At 35.0% G+C, this 21,801-nt stretch overlaps 1 protein-coding gene across 1 annotated transcript in view; it reads left to right on the top strand.

The window, feature by feature from the left end:
- Positions 1-21,801, top strand: part of METTL25 (methyltransferase like 25) — a 154,240-nt gene that overhangs the window by 80,217 nt on the left and 52,222 nt on the right. The window contains exons 9-11 of the mRNA XM_089921079.1: positions 7,978-8,071; positions 19,548-19,622; positions 20,187-20,258. Coding sequence (XP_089777205.1) covers positions 7,978-8,071; positions 19,548-19,622; positions 20,187-20,258 — 241 coding nt within the window. The remainder of the gene's footprint in view (positions 1-7,977; positions 8,072-19,547; positions 19,623-20,186; positions 20,259-21,801) is intronic.

Consider the following 21,801-nt stretch of genomic DNA (forward strand, 5'->3'; position numbering starts at 1 on the left):
TTGGAAAATGCTACAAGGAAACCATGTTCTTACAATTGTATTTTGGGGAAAGCATGTGGGTGGTGTTGGATTCACTTGAGTAGAATTTTAATTAGATCTAGTGCATTCACTTTTATTAAAAGAAAGAATACTGATTCCTTTTTAGCATGCTAACCGTGCTTTATTCTGACAGAGGGCCCCCTTTTAATCTGTTCTTCAAGTCCCATCATTTATCTTTCAGAAACAGTTATGTCACTTTTCTCACTTCAAAATGTTTGATAATTTCTCTTCTTTATACTCAGAAACTAAAATATCCTTATTATGGCATTCAAGGCCATGTCTAAGGTGCCACTAATGTCCTTTCCAGACTAATTCACCACCCCATTCTTCCTTCTCTGCACCCCAAGCAGCTGCCCATGTACACTGTTTGTATACTGGATTATTCATCATTTCCATGCAATTATTTTTGGACCTCGTATGCTTCCTTGGAGCTCCTTTGCCTACCTGAAATATTCTCCTCCCCATTTCTGCATCTTTTCTTTCCCTGACCTCTGGCAGGTGAAATCCTAGGCATTCTTTAAAACCCAGTTTGGAAGACATCTCTGGTATCTTTCTCTTCTCCACCTCACTCTCTCCTCCCATAGTACTTAATCTGGGATTCACTGCTCTTATTGAATCTAAATGTACAATGAGTTGTTTGTGTCTGCTCCTCTGCCACCTGGTGAGCCCTGATGGCCAGTTTTCAGCTTTATTAATTGAAGTCGTCTATCATAGTGGTTAAGAGCACAGATTCTGAAAATCCTCTTTGGAACCATTTTCCCATCCAACTACTATCCCATATCTGTTCTTTCCTTTACTGGAAAACTCCTTGAAAGTGCTGCCAATTTCTTTCCCATTTCACTTGAATTCCAATCAGACCTTACTTCCATCACTCCATCAAACTCCCCTTTTCAGGGGCACTAATGACCCCATGTGGCTAAATCTCCTGGTCAGTTCTCAATCCTCAACTTACTTAGCCTGCCATAAGTATTTCACACAATTTACCACTTTTTACTTTCATGTGCTAGAGAAAATCCCTCATAAGATAGTCACCTTTTTCTTTTTTTTTTTCCAGTTTATTTTGCTGACTCCTCTTCCTCTTTCAGACCTCTCATTTTTGGAGTGGTTTTTTCTATCAGTTCCTACTACCTAGGTGATCTCATCATGTCTCATGGCTTTCAGTACCATATATATGCTGGTGAATCTCAAATCTAGAGTCCAGTTAATAACAAGCGTATTCTTCTAGTTGCTCAGGCCAGGATAACTTTGACCTCTCTCTCTCACACTGCCTGGATCCAGTCCTTCAACAATTTTATAGTCTGTCTAATTAAATATATCTAAAATTCTACCACTTCTTAACCATCCTCAGGGCCACCACCCTGGTCAAAGCCACCATCATCTCTCATGTAGATTATTGTAATAACCTCCTAATTTGTCTTCCTGCTTCTGTTTTTGCCCCCTAGAGTCTAATCTCCACACAGTAGCCACAGTGATCCTGTTAATATGTTTAAGTGAGATCTTGCTCACTGTCTTCCCATGGTTTCTTATTCACTTGGAAGTAAAGCTAATATTTTCACTATGACCTACAAAGCCTTATATGATGGAGCTACTCATTATCTCGCTGATCTCATTTCTACTATTTTCCCGTTTAATGTCTGTACTGCTTTCCTTGGTATTACTTGAAAATACCAGGAACACTTTCTACCCCAGAGCCTTGCCACATAATGTGTCCTCTGCCTGGAATGCTCCTCACCAGATATCCACATGGCTAGTTCACTCTCTTTCTTTAGTTCTTTACTCAAAATTATCATCTTTATGATATCCACCATCACTCCTCTCTAACATTTCTTATCTGCTTTCTCTCCTCTGTCATCAGCTTCTCATTAGTTCATATTGCCATACAGTTAGTCCCCTACATACGAACGAGTTCTGTTCCGAGAGTGTGTTTCTAAGTCCAGTTTGTGCGTAATTGCAACAAAGTTAGCCTGGGTACCCAACTAACACAGTTGGCTATATAGTACTGTACTATATAATAGGCTTATAATACTTTCCACACAAATATACATAAAAAACAAACAAACACAAAAAATAAAGAAAACATTGTTAGTCTTACAGCACAGTACCTTGAAAAGTACAGTAGTGCAGTACGACAGCTGGCATCCAGGGGCTGGCATCAAGTGAACAGGAAAGAAGAGTTACTGACTGGAGGAGGGAGAGGAGGTGGGAGATGGTAGAGCTGAAGGATTGTCAGCAATAGGAGACAGAGGGCAAGCTGCAATTTCACTCACACCTGACGTTGATGGCACAGGTTCTGGTTCCTTGCTGGATTCAATTCTATCTACCCTCTTGAAAAAATGATCCAGTGATGTCTGAGTAGTAGCTCTTTCTTTCTCATCCTAGAAGACATTATAGGAATGGATTGCATTCTGAACAGCTGATGCAACCTTTGTGTACCATTCTACATTCAGGTCCTGTGCCTCAGAAACGGTAACAGTGTCTCCTCAAATAAAGAAAATCCCCTTGCCGTTCCCTGCGACGTGAATCTCTTCAGTTCTTCAGTTACTTCTTCCTTTTGTCACTCTACTCTCGATTATTTTCACCTTTGTTTCCATCATTATCGCTTGGCACTTCTTAGCAGTACCAGCTACATCACCGCTGCTTTTACACTTGCTTCCGGACATCCTGGGCTTGTAATAAAGATACTGTACTACGTACTCTATACAGTACTGTACAGTAAAGTACACAAAAGCACAACCTCTTGTAGAGGATTCACGCACATGACAATGTACGCCAGACACATGAACTAACTTACGTGATTGGACAGGCAGACTCACGTTCAACTCTTTATCGTTTGGTCATGTGACAACCACCACATAGTAGATAGTTTTAGGATATAGAATCAGAAAGAAGTTTTGTTTGGCATGGGGATTTTGGTTTGCTTGCTTGGTTTTTTCAGACAGAGAAACTTGAGCATTTTCCGATGTTAAGAGTAAAGACTCAGTGAGTAAAGAGAAGTTGAAGATACATCAGAGGAGGCAGAACAAGATGGCATCCAGATCCCTGATCTTAGGCATTTTCTTGCAGAAAGCAATTATATTAACTATATTAATTATATTAACTAATTAACAGAGAGAAGGATTTCTATTTATCTTCACACACATCAGCAAAAATTAAGACTGCAGTGATTCTGTGATGTCATAATGTATAACTGTAAAAGGTAGACTCCAAATCTTTAGCGTTAAATAATGAGAAAAATGCAATAGGCACTTACTAAAAATTAAAATTAAAAATGGGATTGCCCCATATTCCATTTGTTAACGGTCCTATTCTTTGCTTTTACTTTCTATATAGGTAAGTTTTGAGATTTTTTTTGCACCTCTCTCTTTTTTCTCTTGTTTCTTAATTACTAGAATTGCAGTATTTACCCTTAAAACTAGACCCTCCTAAAGTCTGATGAGTGAAGTATTCTTTTTCTTGTAGCTGCAAAAGAGCAGACTGCATTCTACATCATAAACTCTCTTTACACCTATTATTTTTAAGAAGGTTGATTTGTAAGACACCCAGACTTTAGAGATTAGTGCCATGTCCTGCAAAAGTAACCTTTTACCTCCTAAAGTTCTAAAAGCCTGATTCATTATACTAAATCTTGTGTTGCTTTGGTAATAACATTTAAATTGACATTCTGTTTCCTGTAAAATATACTTTTTTTTTCTTAAACCAAAATGGACTTATTGGTACTTCCCTTCTCCTTCTATACCGTGAAAGTAATAAAACCATTTTTTCTGAATTTTTTAACAATAGCACTCTATTTTCAAATACAGTTTTACATAGAACCAAATAAATTTAAAAAATTTTAGAAAAGGACTTATTTCTTACACAATTATCCTTTTCATATTTTATGGAAAATTGTAACCCTTTAAAGTACCTCTTTGGAGTCCTTAAGGAGAACAGTTAAAGAGTAAAAAATTGTTTAAAAAAAATTGTTGTAACCTATTTCTATAGGTTTTAAAAAAAATTGTTGTAATCTATTAAAAAAATTGTTGTAACCTATTTTTTAAAAAAAAATTTTAAAAATTGTTGTAACCTATTTCTATATTTTACATGTTGGCCTAATTTTAGTATGTTACTTTTATAATTTTATCATTTGTTTTATCAGTATTGCTGTTCGCAGTACTGTTGGAAACTGAGACATTTTGAAACTTAATTCCTCCTCTAAGAAAGCTTACCCTAGTCCATTCCAGCAGCTAAAGCACTCCCTACTCTGTGCTGTATTCTGAGCACCATCTTGTGCTTATCACATTGAATTATAGCATTTGTTCACCTGTCTTCCTTTATAAACTGTGGATGATTCTACCCCTAGAACCCAGCACAATAACAGGAAGATGACCTCCATTCACTGAGTGTTTGTCAGACACTGAGCCAAGCATGGTACATACATAGACTCTCATCTTCAACCTTCTACTGCTGAACAAGGAGAGGCAAAGAGAGGTTTTTAAGTGGTAAATACGTGGTAGAGCAAGGAATCAAACTTATTTCGCTCCTGAGTTCACATGGAGTCTGCCTACTTCTGTTTGTCTATAACACAGATGTAGACATTCTTCATCTGCAGTTTAACAATATCAAGTATAAATCCTGTTGAAGAATTGTGCCAGAGTTAATATTTAATAGTAGTTAATATCCCAGACTCTGAAGCCAGACTTCCTGAATTCAAACTGTGGGCAGTTTACTTAACCTCTCTGTTCTTTAGTTTCACCATCTTTAAAATGGGGATAATAGTGGGACCTACCACATGGAGTAGTAGTAAGGATTAAATAAGTAAATGCAGCAAAGGACTTAGAGGTCCTGGCACATCGTAAACATGAAATAAATACTAACTGTTATTATTTTGTTTACATTGCAGCATTCCTTATATATTTGTTCAGTAGTTCTCTCTCTCTATATTTTAAATCACATTTGCTTATTTGTATAGTTAAGCCTGCCTTCCTAACTCTACTTGATTAGCAAATAGATCTATTTACTGTATTAACGCATTTCATGTTTTAGTCTGACTAGATGTTTTTGTTTCTACAAGCTGCAAGAGATATTTATTTAATTATTTAATCCATTTATTGAGATCCTGCTATATTGGAGCATCTACGCTAGGCACAGGGGATATGGTCATGAGCAAAACAGGTGGAAACTCTGCTCTCCAGCTGCTCACAGCAGTGATCTCAAACATATTTTTAAATTTCACATCTCTGTCAATAAACATTCTTGAGCATGCACCCCCAAAATGAATACTTAATTATTTGTAAGTGATATATGTGTCTTTCTACTAGTCTATTGTATAGATTTTTAAATAAACTGAAAAATTGAAAGTAAAAAGGTAAAGATAAATAGAAATTAAAATTCTAATATTCTCTTTCCCTTGGGGTGTGTTCACCCCTCTTTGGAGTCCACTGACTTAAAATAAAGACAGACACTCAGAGAAACAAAAAAGAGTAAGCATGTGAAGGAATAGTTCTCTGTGTTAGGAGCCTAACTTCATCTGGGAGGCCAGTGAAGACTTTCCTAAGGAAGCAACATTTAAGATAGGATCTGAAAGGATGAGTTTGGGATTCCCTAGGCAAAAAGATTAGGGGTGAAGTGTAACACAAATAGTGTTTATAGACAAAAGCATGATGTGTTCAAGAAACTAGAAAGACTGTCACTGTGAATGGAGAGGCAGTGTCCTAGGAGTGTTAGAGAGGTTGTCAGAATGGACCAGGTGGTACAAGGCTTATTATATACTATGTTAAGCATTTAGATCTTAATTCTAAGAGTCATGGGAAATTCTGGAGGAATTAAAGGAGAAGTAACATGATCAGATAATCACCTTTCTAGTTCTATTTGGATGATACTTTTCTCCCTTACTGGTTGCTGCTAAAAGCAGGTCCAAAATAGTATACCTCAGCAAAGGATTTGAGGGACAAGTCTTATGTAGCAAATTATTGCTTAACACACTAAAAGTAATCTAATAATCATGTTGTGAGATTTTGTAACAGAAAAGGGGTAGTATATTCTGAAAAGAAAAAGTAAGACGAGGGCAAATTAAAATTTTAAATGTTTCTCTTATTTTCAAGCAATCTGAAATACAAAACCCAGGAAACAAGTCGATACCACCTACACTTATACTGTCTACTGTCTTCAGCTTACAATGGTTAGCACTTTCCTGTGAGCTTCTCACTCTGGCTCTTTTAACTTTGTAATCGAAGAAAAATCCAAATGATAATTCCAATTATGATAAAAACAACAATCATGATAGCAAAAAAAACAACTCACATGGTGGCACAGTTCTGAGCACCTTACATGTGTTACCTAATTTCATCCTCACAGTGACTTTACAAAATTGGTACTATTAATATCCCGTTTTTATAAACAGGGAGCTAGTAAGTGATAGAGACAGACTGGAAGCTACACTCTTATCTACTGTGCTCTGCTTTCTCTCTTAAGCTACTCCATTAGGTGGTGATAGATGGTATAAAATAAGAACCAGGGGCTTCCCTGGTGGCGCAGTGGTTGAGAGTCCGCCTGCCGGTGCGGGGGACACGGGTTTGTGCCCTGGTCCGGGAGGATCCCGCATGCCGCGGAGCGGCTGGGCCCGTGGGCCATGGCCGCTGGGCTTGCGCGTCCGGAGCCTGTGCTCCGCAGCGGGAGAGACCACAACAGTGAGAGGCCCGCGTGCCGCAAAAAAAAAAAAAAAAAAGAACCAAAATCACTATCTCATGGGAAAGAATTGCTTGCCCCTCTGGATTAAAAAATAATAATAATAAAAGTTTAAAAACCTTTTAATATGAGGAGCAGGAAGTTAATATTAAATGGCTTTTTTTCTTTTTCTGGCTACACAGTTTATCATTTCAGTATACTGTGATACATAAGATGTCCATATCGATTATATGATATCTCTTATATATAAATGTGTAAGATCTGAGAATTACACAAAAACTAATAAAAAATATAATTTCTGTTTCCTGGAACCTATACCTTTTCAAATGACTATTATTTCAAAGCAGTTTTCTGAGCAGGAAAGTGGTAAGTGAAACTGCTCTTCTAACAAAATAGCATGACAATGTAGGCAGGAGTGAAGGGACAAACATCAGCTTTAATTAGGAAGTAGCTGTAATAATTAGGACATGAGGTAATAGCAAGTGTAATTAAAGTGGCCATCTAGAAGTGGAGCTGAAGTTATATATTTGAGGTATATTTCAGTGGAAGAATTGGTAGAGCTTCATGTCTGACTAAGCATAGGGATTAATATTTATACTGCCAAGAGTAAATGAGCTTTTATTCATTGTTTTTGATACTTGGAGGTGGTAAATTTTTTATTCTCTTGATTTTTACATTATACTTAAATACAACCAAAACTGTGAGATGTGATAGTCCAGCATTGCATTATTTAAATTTAAAACCATCTCATATTTTGTTTATGCTGTAATGAAAATCTGCAGGGCATAAATGAGATCAAGTCAGACCCAACTCAGCAGCATATGGTGCTTTCCCAATGGCTGGCATTGAAGTTCTGTTTGCATGGCTGTTGGATGTCACCACTATTAGCAGGTGTTGCCATGAAATGTGCACTGTAATGTTGAGCCAGTAAAGTGAAAATGTGCTTTGCAGCACAATGGAACCTTTCGGAATACCTATAGTTCCCTTTAAAAATGAGGCTTTTTTAATACTAAGTTTACAACTTCTTTCTCACAGTATTGTCTTCATAATATTGTCTTCCACTGTTGTATGTTGAAGGAATTCTCAAAAGCAGATCCCGAATATTTTTGTAATATGTAAACTAAAAATGTTCACAAAAATATTACTACATTATTATCACATGTGGAGCTTGTGCCATATGCACAGAAGGTATTTAAAAATATTTCATGACTGAATTTAAAATCATCTATAATTTAAATTGGAAAAACTAAAGAGTGATTTAATTTTGTTTTGCAGTGATCGGCATGTTGGTAAAATTTATTCCAAATCCTCTTCCTTTCTGGATTATGTCAGAAAGTCTCTAAAGAAGCTTGGATTAGATGAGTCCAAGGTCAGTATATGATTACCCATTGTTTTTATAAGAAACAAGAGAACTTCTATGGGGTTATGAATTGAGATAATACAAAATTATTTGCCCTCTACTTTTCTCTTATTCATGAAAAATATCTAAATTATATTGAAACCAAACTTCAGTTACCTTTATTCCAGTTCACCTTTTCTGTCAATATTATATGGATAGTTTGCTGTTGTATACCTCCAGAGTGATTCCCCTTTCAGGTTTATTCAGGTAAAAATGTGCCAATTTTCAAATCAAAATAGACTTAGCAAGCAAGAGCAAATGGGAATTGTAAGTACATCAGGAGACGATGGTTTTAATTTTAAACTGCATGTATTTAAAGGCTGTATAACCCATTAAAATTAAAAATCTTAAATTCAAAAACACTTTGAATGGTAGAATCCTGGAAAGTGGTAATGTCATAGAAAGCCCAAGGTAATAATTGAGAACATATTGTTGAAGACACAAAAGGTAAGCTGATGGACTAGTGGTAATAAATAGTCTAATACTGAGAAAAAAATAACTCTCAACATGATTCAAATGAGTTATTAACTAAAATATTAAGTTGAATCTGGATCACTTTGGTATTTTGAATTGATTTTAAATTGAAATAAAGAATAAAATAGTTGGTTAAGGAATGGTGATTAAGGTGGTTAAGGTTTCTTCTTGAAAGAGAAAAATTATACAGATATGGTTAAGTTATATCAAAGCCAGAGGGTATTATTATTTATTGTACCAGTTATCCATTTACTCCCCAGTTGCTTTATTACTTAAAGCAATTAGACTGGTACGAATAAGTTTCCTCCTGTAAAATAGCTCTGAAAAAGCATTTCTAATTCATAGGATTTAAGAAAAATTAAATGAGGTAATAGACATAAAATGCTGAATACAATGTACATAGTAAGTGCTAACTAAATAATACTAGTTTTTATGATTCTTATCTTTGTATATGTACTACTTATAATAATACAATTGATATGACTCCTATAAACATTTTTATTTAGTCACCAAAATGAAGATCCTTCTAGTCTTGCATAAATAAGAATAGACAGTGTTATCTTAGCTATTTTATTTCTGTTTTTTTAAAATATTTTTAATCAGACTGGTCTTCCTTCCAATTAGTCTTTCTTAATGCATACATTTACTTCATGTCTCAATTCCGCGTCTTACATTTACTATCAGGAACACAAACCTAAGCATAATTTTTATAAATATAGAGCTAAGTTTTTACTTAAACTAAAAATGTATTATCCTTTGTCAAAAACCAAACTGTAAAAATCCAGAAAGAGTGTTACTTATTTTTCGTGATGGCTTTCTCTTCCCAGGTTTGTCTCTAATAATAACCATAGTAAATGTTTCTTAATATGCTTATTATATTACTGATTAGAATATTAATAATAGCTAATATTTACTAAGCACTTACTATATTATAGTTATTATGCTAAAGGCATCATAACAGTATCGCATTTACTCTTCACTAAAAGAGTAAGATACTATTATTATTCCCAATGTAATGATCTAGAAAGAGAGGCTTACAAAAAGGCAAGTCATTTTCTCAGAGTTGAAGAGCAAGTGGCAGAGCCGGAACTTGAACGCAGATTCAACTTACATCAGAACCTCCGCTGTCAACCACCACTGTACTGAGAAGTGAAATTAAAAACAAAAGGAAAAAGACTAATGTAGCTAAGTATCACCATAAAATATCAGTCTTAAATGATTACCTTTATTAGTTAGCAAAGACAATTAATAGTGCCCTGCTGATTTTTCTCTTAAAACTATTTAAGTTCATTGAAAGATAAATATGTTGAATAAAATGGGTGAGGAAAAGAAAAGGAACAAGAAACCCAAGCTGGAAGGGGAGGAAAGTACAGAACCTAATAAGGCATTTCAAAGGTGGGGGGGTGAGAGGAAGCAAATAGATGAGTACGTGTTTTGAGGGGTTTTTTGTTTGTTTTTATGTTAAACAAGCGGAATTGAGAGTTGTGTCTGTCAGGCCAGAGTGGTTGGAAATAGGATAAGTTATTAAAACCAAGCTTATATTTCTGATATAATACAAAATCCTATTATTTTTCTCCCACATTATGAAATATCAGTGCTAAAATGAAGGTTTTGACCACAAACACAATAAGAAGAGATTTATGAATAGTTTTATTTAAAAAATAAAATTAATTTTCACAAGATTCTAATTACTAAAAAGTATCAAAACCGCTTAAATTTAAAATATTAGATATACCAAAGTGTTTAAAAGATCTTTGACTAAATTTATAATCATTTATTAACAAACTTATATATAATTGAAAGTGTGGTGAATACCACTGATGTGTTTCTGATCTCTCAAAGCACATCTCTTCATATTCAAAACTATGTAAGCAAGTGAAGTGCCTAGAAACCTCCTAACATGTTCTGATACTTTCTTAGTCACAAGAAATCATGTAAACATGAGGAAAAACAACATTCCCAGACAAATCATCATTCCAAAGACCAGAACAGAACAGCATGTGCTGGATATATAAGTGGTTCATACACAGCTTAAAATATCAATCCATAAGTCCTGTAGTCAGTTGTGACAGACAGCATTGGACATTTTCTCTTAGAGCAGGATTTTGTCAAACTCAGCACATTTGGATAATTCTTTATTGTGGAGAACTCTCCTGTGCATTGGAGGATGTTTAACATCTTTGACCTCTACCCACTAGGTGTCCGCAGTAGCACCCTAATTGTAACAATCCAAAATAAATAAATTTTTAAAAAAATCTCCAGACATTGCCACAAATGTCCTGGGGGTCAAAATCACCCCCAGTTAAGATCTGCTGTCTTCAAGCATTTGTCATTTTAGTGATTCCATTAACATTCCCATTATAGACCCCATATTATCTTAAAATGCCATGTTACACCAAGAAACATAGAGTGGGGAAATGGGGAAAAGCAGTGATTCTGTTCTTATATTTTGAAGACTTTTTATCAAAATGATCCCCTCCTTGATTTTTAATTTTTCATAGCCTTAACCGTTTAAGGGTGATATTGTTTCACCCCTGCATAAGATACAGTTCTGTTTAAGAAGAGTGTTTAGATTTCACAGTAAAGCCAAGCCACTGAAAACAATAAATTGTGGCAGAACATCAGCTACCTTATATCAGCAAGTATACTGTTTATAATAGATGGACTACTTAGAATGACATTTTACAGTAATATTACTTGTAATTGAGTAAAGTTCAATTACTTCTTTGTAAAATATTTTAATACAACTTTGCAGTTGTCTAAAATAACAAAATCCTAGTGATTAGCTTTACCTAGACCTTAAAAAAATTAGGTATTTTTAAATTTTATCTTCTGTCCCAAACTTTGGCATCTCACCAAATTTCAGAAAACCTTTAAAATTGTATTCAAGGTTTCATATTCATGGACCACAGCATTTTTTTCTTCTTTTGTATTAATTTTCTCTCTTTCTCCTTCCACATGCATGTACTGCACACACACGGATACATGAGCATACACACACACACACACACACATCTGTAAATTTTTGAAGCATCAGATTTTAAAAGCAGCAAAACTACTATTGCTTGCTAGACAACGAACGAGCTGGAGCATTTGTCCATAAGAAGGGGAAATAAAAGGAGCTTATGTTCTAGAGCTTGCATGTATGTGTGTTTGTGTGCTGTATACATATGATGAATATTCAAATAAATATTACTCTCAGATATTGAGAATGAAATAGACAATAAAACTGGTGATTTAACAGGAGTGGGGTGTGTGCTGTTGAATGGACAAAGTTGAAAATCACTAAGATAGAACCTTAGTGGAAGGGATAGAGGATAACTCAGAAAATTATCCTTAAATATTTCTCCAAAACAGGCCAACAAAAGCAAAACTTTTGAGACCAAAATCATTTAGTTATTCGCCAGCAAACATTTATTTTGAAGAATCTCCCATGTGCCAAGAAGAGTGGAAACTCTGGAGCTACAAAGATAATTAAGACATAACCCATGAGAAAAGAAAACAAGTAATTATAGCATGAACTTACAATGTTTGACATATAAGTATGTATGCTTGGAGTGACTCACTCTGCCTGTAAGATTTCTCAGAGGACATTGATGCCTTAGCTTGGTTTTGAAGGGTGCATAGGAGTTCATTAAGCAAACAAGGTGGGAAGGTAGGGAGCAGGGAATTTCAGGTGTGTGTGGTGGGGGGAATAGCTTGTACAAAACCACAGAGAGTAAGAAACATGATTCTGGACTCAGCACAGCTGGAGCATAAAGCAAGTAGAGGAGACAGTGGTGAGAGATGAGGCCAAAGGACTAGGCACATGTGGAGAGACCAAATAAACTGATCTTTGGACATTAGATCAAAGATTAATTAGTAGTAATCATAATCACTAGGTGGTTTCAATAGAAGTGGGAGGGCAACAAAAAATACAAGGAGCTCATAAACTTCCATGTAGTAATATTCAGTGGTTCCTCGGTATCCATGGGGAATTGGCCCCCCACTGATAACAAAACCCAAGGATGCTCAGGTCCCTTATATAAAATGGTATAGTACAGTCAGCCCTCTGTATCTGCGGGTTCCACATCTATGGATATGGGGGACTGACTGTATCCAGAAATGATCTATGTTATATGAGGTCATCTGACCCTAAAGAAACAGCGAATTCCTGATACAGTTTAAATATATATAGGAAGCCTGTCATCTTTGGTGATATGCAAAGAACATGTGCATTATTCCCATAAGTAAGTTCCTACTGCGTTTTACAACCACTATAATAACACAGGCATACCTCAGACTGTGGGTTCAGTTCCAGAGCACCACAATAAAGTAAATATCGTAATAAAGCAAGTCACGTGAATTTTTTGGTTTCCCAGTGCAGATAGAAATTATGTTTACACTGTACTTTAGTCTATTATGTGTGCAATAGCATTATGTCTAAAAATATAATATACATGCCTTAATAAAAAATATTTTATTGCTACCCTCTTGCACTGTTGGTGAGAATGTAAATTGATACAGCCACTATGGAGAACAGTATGGAGGGTCCTTAAAAAACTAAAAATAGAATTACCATATGACCCAGCAATCCCACTACTGGGCATATACCCAGAGAAAACCATAATTCAAAAAGACACATGCACCCCAATGTTCACTGCAGCACTATTTACAATAGCCAGGACATGGAAGCAATCTAAGTGTCCACCAACAGACGAATGGATAAAGAAGATGTGGTACATATATACAATGGACTATTACTCAGCCATAAAAAGGAATGAAATTGGGTCATTTGTAGAGACGTGGATGAATCTAGAGACTGTCGTACAGAGTGAAGTAAGTCAGAAAGAGAAAAACAAATATCGTATATTAACGCATATATGTGGAACCTAGAAAATGGTACAGATGAACTGGTTTGCAGGGCAGAAATAGAGACACAGATGTAGAGAACAAACGTATGGGCACTAAGGGGGGAAAGTGGCGGGGGTGGTGGTGGGATGAATTGGGAGATTGGGATTGACATGTATACACTAGTATGTATAAAATAGATAACTAATAAGAACCTGCTGTATAAAAAAATAAAATTCAAAAATTCAAAAAATAAATAAATAAAAATACTTTATTGCTGAAAACTGCTGACCATCATCTGAGCCTTCAGCAAGTCCTAGTCTTTTTGCTGGTGCAGACTCTTGCCTCGATGTAGGTGGTGCTGACTGAGCAGGGTGGTGGCTGCTGAAGGCTGGGGTGGCAATTCCTTAAAATACGGCAACCATGAAGTTTGACCCACAGATTGACCTTTCACATTTTCTCTGTAGCAGGCAATGCTGTTGGATAGCATTTTACCCACAGCAGAACGTCTTTCAAAATTGGAGTCAATCCTCTCAAACTCTGCTGCTACTTTATAAACTAAGTTTATATAATATTCTAAATCCTTTTTTGTCATCTCAACAGTCTTCACAGCATCTTCACCAAGAGTAGATCCCATCTCAAGAAACCACTTTCTTTGCTCATCCATAAGAAGCAACTCCTCACCTGTGAAAGCTTTATCGTGAGGTTGCAGCAATTCAGTCACATCTTTAGGCTCCACTTCTAATTCTAGTTCTCTTGTTGTTTCTGCCACATCTGCAGTTACTTCCTCCACTGAAGTTTTGAACCCCTCAAAGTCATCTATGAGAGTTGGAATCAGCTTCCTCCACACTCCTGTTAATGTTGTTATTTTGACATCCTCCCATGAATCATGAATGTTCTTACATCTAGAATAGTGAATACTTTCCAGGATGTTTTCAATTTACTTTGCCCAGATCCATCAGATGAATCACTGTTTATGGCAGCTATAGCCTTACAAAATGTATTTCTTAAATAAGACTTAAAGTCAAAATTACTGCTTGATCCATGGGCTGCAGAATGGATATTGTGTTAGCAGCATAAAAACAGCATTTTAATCTCATTGTGCATCTCCATGAGAGCTGTTGAGGTGCATTGCCAATGAGCAGTAATATTTTGAAAAGAATCTTTTTTTCTGAGCAGTAGGTCTCAACAATAGTCTTAAAATATTCAGTGAACCATGTTGTAAACAGATGTGCTATCATCCAGGCTTTGTTGTTCTATTTATAGAGCACAAGCAGAGTAGATTTAGCATAATTCTTAAGGGTCCTAGGATTTTTGGAATGGTAAATGAGGTCAGCTTCAACCTAAAGTCACCAGCTGTATTAGACCCTAACTGACAAAAGAGATTTCAGTCTATTCTTTGAAGCTTTGAAGCCAGGCATTGACTTCTCCTCTTTAGCTATAAAAGTCCTAAATGGCATCTTCTTTCAATATAAGGCAGTTTCATCTACATTGAAAATCTGTTGTTTAATGTAGCCACCTTCTTTAATTATCTTAACTAGATCTTCTGGATAACTTACTATAGCTTCTACATCAGTACTTGCTGCTTCACCTTGCACTCTTATGTTACAGAGACAGGTTCTTTCCTTAAACATCATGAACCCACCTCTGCTAGCTTCAAATTTCTTCTGCAGCTTCCTCACCTCTCCCAGCCTTCATAGAATTGAAGAAAGTTAGGGCCCTGCTCTGGATTAGACTTTGGCTTAAGGGAGTGTTGTGGCTGGTTTGATCTTCTATCCAGACCACTACAACTTTCTCAGTATCAGCAATAAGACTTTTGTTTTCATATCATTCATATGTTCACTGGAGTAGCACTTTTAATTTCCTTTAAGAAGTTTCCCTTTGCATTCTCAATTTGGTACCACATCCACCTACCTTGAGTTCTAGCCAAGGGTATATCAGCAGCCTCAGTCCTACCATCTACTGGTGAAAATAAGGTCAATTGCTAACCTATCTTCTGATCAGGTAGCGTGTGGGGAGAATCTCTGAACGACTATGTATCTCTCATCCAATCATACGACCCATTCCCCATGAAGTTGAAGTCTGGTCCACCTTTGTGTACCTGGACCCCCTTATATAGATCTATAAAAAGATGATTTTAATAAATAAATGGAAGAGAAGAGAAAAATCTTCCATGGAAAAGAATTCTAAATAATTTATTTGGATATTGCACCCTCACTCCTTAAGCATAACTCCTCACTCCTTAAGTGTGGGCTGCAAGTTGTGACTTTCTTCCAAAGCATACAATGTAGAAAGGGGAAAAGGAGGAACATTACAGTGAAGAAACCTGACAAATACTATCTCAGCCAAGTACTCAAGGTCAATATCTACAGTGATAAATCATATGGATAGTATGTACCCTTAATATGATGTGAGGAATATCATACTTAATTCTGTAGTCTTCCTCTCAAAACCCATAGCCCCAGTCTAATTATGAGGAAAACATCTGACAAATCCCAGTGAAGGAACATCCTACACAATGCTTGACTCGTACTCCTCAATACTGTCAAGGTCATCAAAAACAAGGCAAGTTTTGTGAGTCAACTATACTCCAATAAAAAGAAAAAAGAAAAAAAACTAAAAGGCGAGTCTGAAAAACTGTCACAACCAATAGAACTAGATACAATGTAGTAAACTGGATGGGATCCTTGAACTGAAAAAAGACATTAGGTAAAAAGTGAGAAAATCCGAATGAAATGTAAACTTTAGCTAATAGTAATATATCATTATTGGTTCATTTACTATAACAAATAACTGTATTGTAAGGTGTTAATAATAGGGGAAACTGGATATAGGGTATATCTAAACTCTGTTATCTTCAAAATATCTTTAAATGTAAAACTTCTAAATTATGTTTATTTTTTAAAAATAATGTGAGCAAAGCTAATGTTTATTGAACCTTTGCTTTGTGCCAAACATTGTGCTAAAAGCTTTGTTTATATTATCTCACTGAATGCTAAGGATGGCTTTATGAAATGAATAGTTATCCTCATTTTATAGGTAAGGAAATTGAGACATAGGTTAAGTGGATTTCTTAAAGTCCAAGTCTAGGAAATTGGGGAGGAAGGATTCCAATGCAGTCTGTCTAACTGTAGAGCCAGTGCTCCGTTTTTGTCATATCCATATAACTTATTAACAGACATTGAGCTCAAGAAGAATGCTTAGCATTTTTCTAAAACTAGCGTTCATCAGACAAATAAGACTACAAGGAAGAATAAAGAGAAAACTCTGTGCTTGCCAATAGACAAAATAAATGTACTTCTAAAGCAGATTGAAGAATTGAGGTTTGAAATAAAGGCAGAAGAAACTCAAGGAATGATGAATCTTACTGAAGCATTTAATGAAGAGATGCTTATATCCAGAACTTTGATTCTTGAAACTTGCAGACAGAATGAAGTTGATCAAGCATTTGAAGTGTATTGAATCATAGGACATATACTAACACAGGGGTCCCCAACCCTCGAGCTGAGGACCGGTATAGGTCTGCAGCCTGTTAGGAACTGGGCCGCACAGCAGGAGGTGAGCGGCGGACGAGCAAGCGAAGCTTCATCTGCCGCTCCCCATCACTCACATTACCACCTAACCCATCGCTCCCATTACCGCCTGAACCATCCACCCCCCACCAACCCCCCTCCACATCCGTGGAAAAATTGCCTTCCCTGAAACCGGTCCAAAAAGGTTGGGGACCACTGATCTAACACAGCTGTATTGGAGTTTAAATGTCAAAAAAATTGTAAGAAAAGTAAGGGAGAAAACCTAAAGCTCCTCAATATGACTGCTCCTTCACTGTCTCTCACCCAGTTTCTCTTTAGGACTGGATATCTCCCTGAACCTAAATGACAGCTCACTGAGCTAGGGCCCTGTTATACAGCTCAACTAATATTAATCCCTTTTTCTGGAGTCTAGGAAATGGGCAGCAGGGAGCAATGGAATTCATGACCAAAACTCCCAGCTGCCATTCAATGTGCACTTCATCTTGTAAGTTCCCATGTATGTCCTTGCCTAAATATGATCTACACTCAGGCACTTCCTCAAGTCTGACGCCTCCTTTATCTCTAGGATGCTTGCCCTATCTTGGCTCTTACTGGATTTAACACCCAATTATGTCATCTGTAAAATAAGACCATGAATATACGTATGTTACAAATTGATATTAGAATTAAAAAACAGTGTCTTCATAAAATTTCCATAGATTCTCTGATCTAATCTTATGAGACACATATTAATATAATTATATCCACCAAACTTTTGGTGTAAGAACAAGGCCATTTATTTTGTTTTGTTTTTTGCACACAGCTTTGCATATGGTTTTACTAGTTGGATTTCTACCTTAACGTCTGTCCATCAAACATACCTGTAATGCATAGTTTACAGTATCCAGCTTTGGATTACTCAAAGTAAAGCAAAAGACTTCCACTTTTTTTTTTTAATAGAAAAGTAAAGGTGATGTTCTCACCTTTTCTCTTCAAAATTACACAAAAGCAACAAATAAAAAGAGAAATAGAAACACAAATTCCTTTTTGACAAAATCAAAAAGCATATTAAATCTCAAACCATGTACATTATGAAGTGCAGTGAAGATAAAGAAGGATGCAGAAAGATGCCAAGAGAAATTGCCCAGGGCTACAGATCACCAACAAAACCAATAATATAGTTCTTTAAAGTAGCATATCCTGAGGAACAAAATCAACAATTCCTAGTTTGGAACAAATGCAGTTGATGACCAGGGTGGTGCTTCTCGGTTTGGCATAAAGGGGAGACAGAATATTGGAGAACCCAAGGAGTCACATTGAAAAGCCATGTTTGTAGGAAGCAGTATGCTGATGAGGCAGGATTGAAAAAAGATTGTGAGTTCTGAGTTGTCCTGTAACTGCTGATCTCACATGACAGGACAGAAGTGAAGACTAAAGGCTATAATTCAAACACATACACAATTTTTTTGAGAGGAGAGTTTTTGCTGGCTTGAAGTGCAGACCTAGATCTAGTCCAATATACTCTACTGCAAAAATTTGGTCCAGGAGGTACTCATTTGATTCAAAGATGGGCAAAATTTTAAAAAGGGTTGGAGAGAAGGCCATAATCTGCTTGGGTTCTATACCAAAGGGGAGATCTTTTCTGGAAAGCTACACTAGAAATTGGATGAGACGAAGCTTTACTTGTCACTGTTACCTACCCTTTTGTATTTTTTGAATTCAAAAGAAATTTCATGTAATAGAAAAAGAATAGGGGCTTTGAAAAAATATTTAGATATTTTCAAGGAAATCTGAATACAAATCCTTTCAGATTTTGGACTCTTTTTATTCAGTCTTTCATTTGTTTTGACCACATATAATTTGACAGCAATTTCTTCTGGTGACGCTGCTTTATCAGGCCTTTCACAGAGGCATTCAACTTATAGAGAAACAGCTTTGCCTTTTGTATTTGTATCTCATTGGTTTTGTAATATTTATTCATGTCATATTATAATATAACTGGAATAACAAGTTTTAGAACAAATACAATTAATTCAGTAGGCATAAAGCTCAACTGGTGGGAACAGAAACATGTAAATGATCTAGAAAGTGGCCTACTAACCACAAAGGTTCAGTGTACTATGGGTGTCTTATGTTTTAGAGAAAAAAAACAGCAATGCTTGTTGATGAATTTGTTAAGTGGATGTTAGAAGAAATTACCTTAAGTATGAATATATGTCCTTACTGTATTCCTTTTGCCTTTGAGTTATTCTTTAGGATATATAGTTTTAGATATATTGTTTAAATTTTAATTTTGTTCAAGAACTGTTTATTGAGCTCCTACCTACTGTGCACCCCAAGCATAGAAACAAGTGAAAGTATGTATTTCATCACTACTTGTTGAAATCAAACAAAGTTAATAGGCTGTTATTAGTGATTTTACTTAGGATATACTGAATAACCTATATTGGTACAGAAGATTTAAATGAAAGAATTTAGTTATATTGACTTGTTTCATGGATATCCTTAGAGCTCTTCAGACACCTAAGGTTGTTTTAAATTGTTATGTTTGTTTTACTTTAGGGTATGTTTGATTAGAAAAAAATATTTTTAACTGTTATTAAATTTATTATTGTTATTTTATCTTGAAGCTGCCAGAAAGAATTATAATGGACTACTACGAGAAGTACAAGCCTAGAATGAATGAGCTGGAGGCTTTTAATATGGTAAATCTCAGAATTAAACATATTAAATTGAATATGTTGCTAGACTTGAGTAGGATCCTATTAAATTTTTTTATGGGGCCAACCAATCTGTGTTGTTTTTCTCTTAATGTAGAAAAACCGTTTTGGATCATTTCCTATTTTAGAACTATATTAGGTGTCAGTAATGCAATAAAGAGAACACATGGTAGATTTCTCTTAAAGTGTATTATAAATGCATGGAAAGAAGTTTTAGAGTTCTTTGAACACATATTGGTCTCAATGCAGTTATTTCACAAGCATTCCTTTTAATGAATTTCATTCTTAGTACCCCTTTAAAAGCTTTCTATCACATATGTATGATTGCTTTTGGATTCTATCCCAAAGTCACTCAAAGGACATTCTTTTCCTTTTACTATTAAAGAAAAACTTTTGATCTCTGAAGTATTTATTTTCTGAAGATGTACAATGAGTATTGGAGATTTGGCCTTATATGAGTTTCTGTAGATACATTTTCTTAAACAAGTGTTAAGCTAGTATTTTTGTTTGTTTTAAAGTACCACCGTCCTATCTTATACTTTCTTTTAGTTGAAAGTTGTTCTGGCTCCTTGCATAGAGACACTGATTCTTCTGGATCGACTTTGCTACCTGAAAGAGCAGGTAAATTATGTTAATTTTAAATGCATAACAAATATATTTATTAAACCCAGTAATATGGATCTGCTTATAACTAGGATAACATTCTTTCACATAAAACTAGTAAGATAATTTTTCTCATTATATTTTCCAAGTCTAAATATTCTTTCCATCTCTTTTGAAACAAAAACATATGTACAACAGATGTTTCCAGCAAAGCTACTATAATAAAGTTTACATTCTTTTAATTTTATGGTAATTACTATACAGTAGACGATGCACACAAACCATCATATATGACATATTGTGTAGCTAAAATTAATAAAGGCAAGATGTAAAAGATATCATTTTTATGCTTCATTTTATAAGAATCACCTTTTAATTCACTTTTGAATTTTTGGACATATGCACTCTGCAGTTTAGAAATTTCCTTCTCATCAGTGATAATTGCTTCTGTTTTTTTCAGTCTTATTTGTTTTATCTTTGTTGAATGACCAAAAAATATGATTTTTTGTTATCTTTGGGAAAAATGTGTTTTTCAGATTCTACTCTATGATCAAAATAATGTTTTTGAGCTCTTTAAAATTAAGCCCATTTGTGGATTCAGCCTTGTTTCCAGTATAAACTCTTTATTTTAATAATTTTGTTTTATCATATGGAGAGCTTTATTTCTTTTCAGCAAACTGCTTGGAACAGATGGATTTTAATAATTGGTATTTTTATGGAGAAAGGCAATTTTTAAATATTTACATAATTATGTACTTTCCTAAGCTACTAACTAATTCAAAATCACTGGAATCTTTTGGTTCTCAACTTGTTAGTTCACAGAATCAGCCTTATTTTACTAGGTACTCATCATTTCCCTTTTAAAACAATTTCCAGTGACCTAAATAAAATAGGTAGGCAAAACAGTATGCACCAAGTTTAACAGATTGGTAACGAAGTGATAGAAATCATATAATTGTTCATTTTGTTAATATTTTAAATAATATTTTACTATTATAAAAGTAATACACACTTATGTTAGAAAAGTTAAAATGAAGAATATAAAAAAAATTAAAAGTAATGATTATCTCACCTTTCAGCATTAGCTATTAAATTATTGATATGTTTTTTAGAGCTTCTAATATATGTTTGTTGCATGTATATGTATGAGCATATTATTTCTACTTTAAAATTGGAATAAATTGTAAATGCAGTTTTGCATCTAATTTGTTTCATTTGTTTTATTTAGAATTTTTCCATCTCATTAAATGTACTACAGAAGCTGAATAATGTTTCATCATATAATTTATTTAAGTAATACCCAGTTGTCTCTAGCCACTTCCAGTTTTTCACAATTGCAGCAAGGAGTAGCCTTGTGGTTCACTCTCTATGCATATCTTTATTTCCTCAACATAAATTCCCGAAGGTGAATTTCTAAGTGTTAATTTTATTCAACAAAGAATAATTTTCTTTTATATAGTTTGTTTTTCATGTAGTTTTTATATTCCAGTATGTAGTCTAACATCTCTCATTTTTATCTTCAACAAGTAGTTGCCTATTTAAATCACTTACCAATTTGCAG

Source organism: Delphinapterus leucas, chromosome 11, assembly GCF_059928025.1.
Source record: "Delphinapterus leucas isolate spDelLeu-1000000601 "Yukka" chromosome 11, BTC_Dleu_Yukka2, whole genome shotgun sequence".
NCBI lineage: Eukaryota > Metazoa > Chordata > Mammalia > Artiodactyla > Monodontidae > Delphinapterus > Delphinapterus leucas.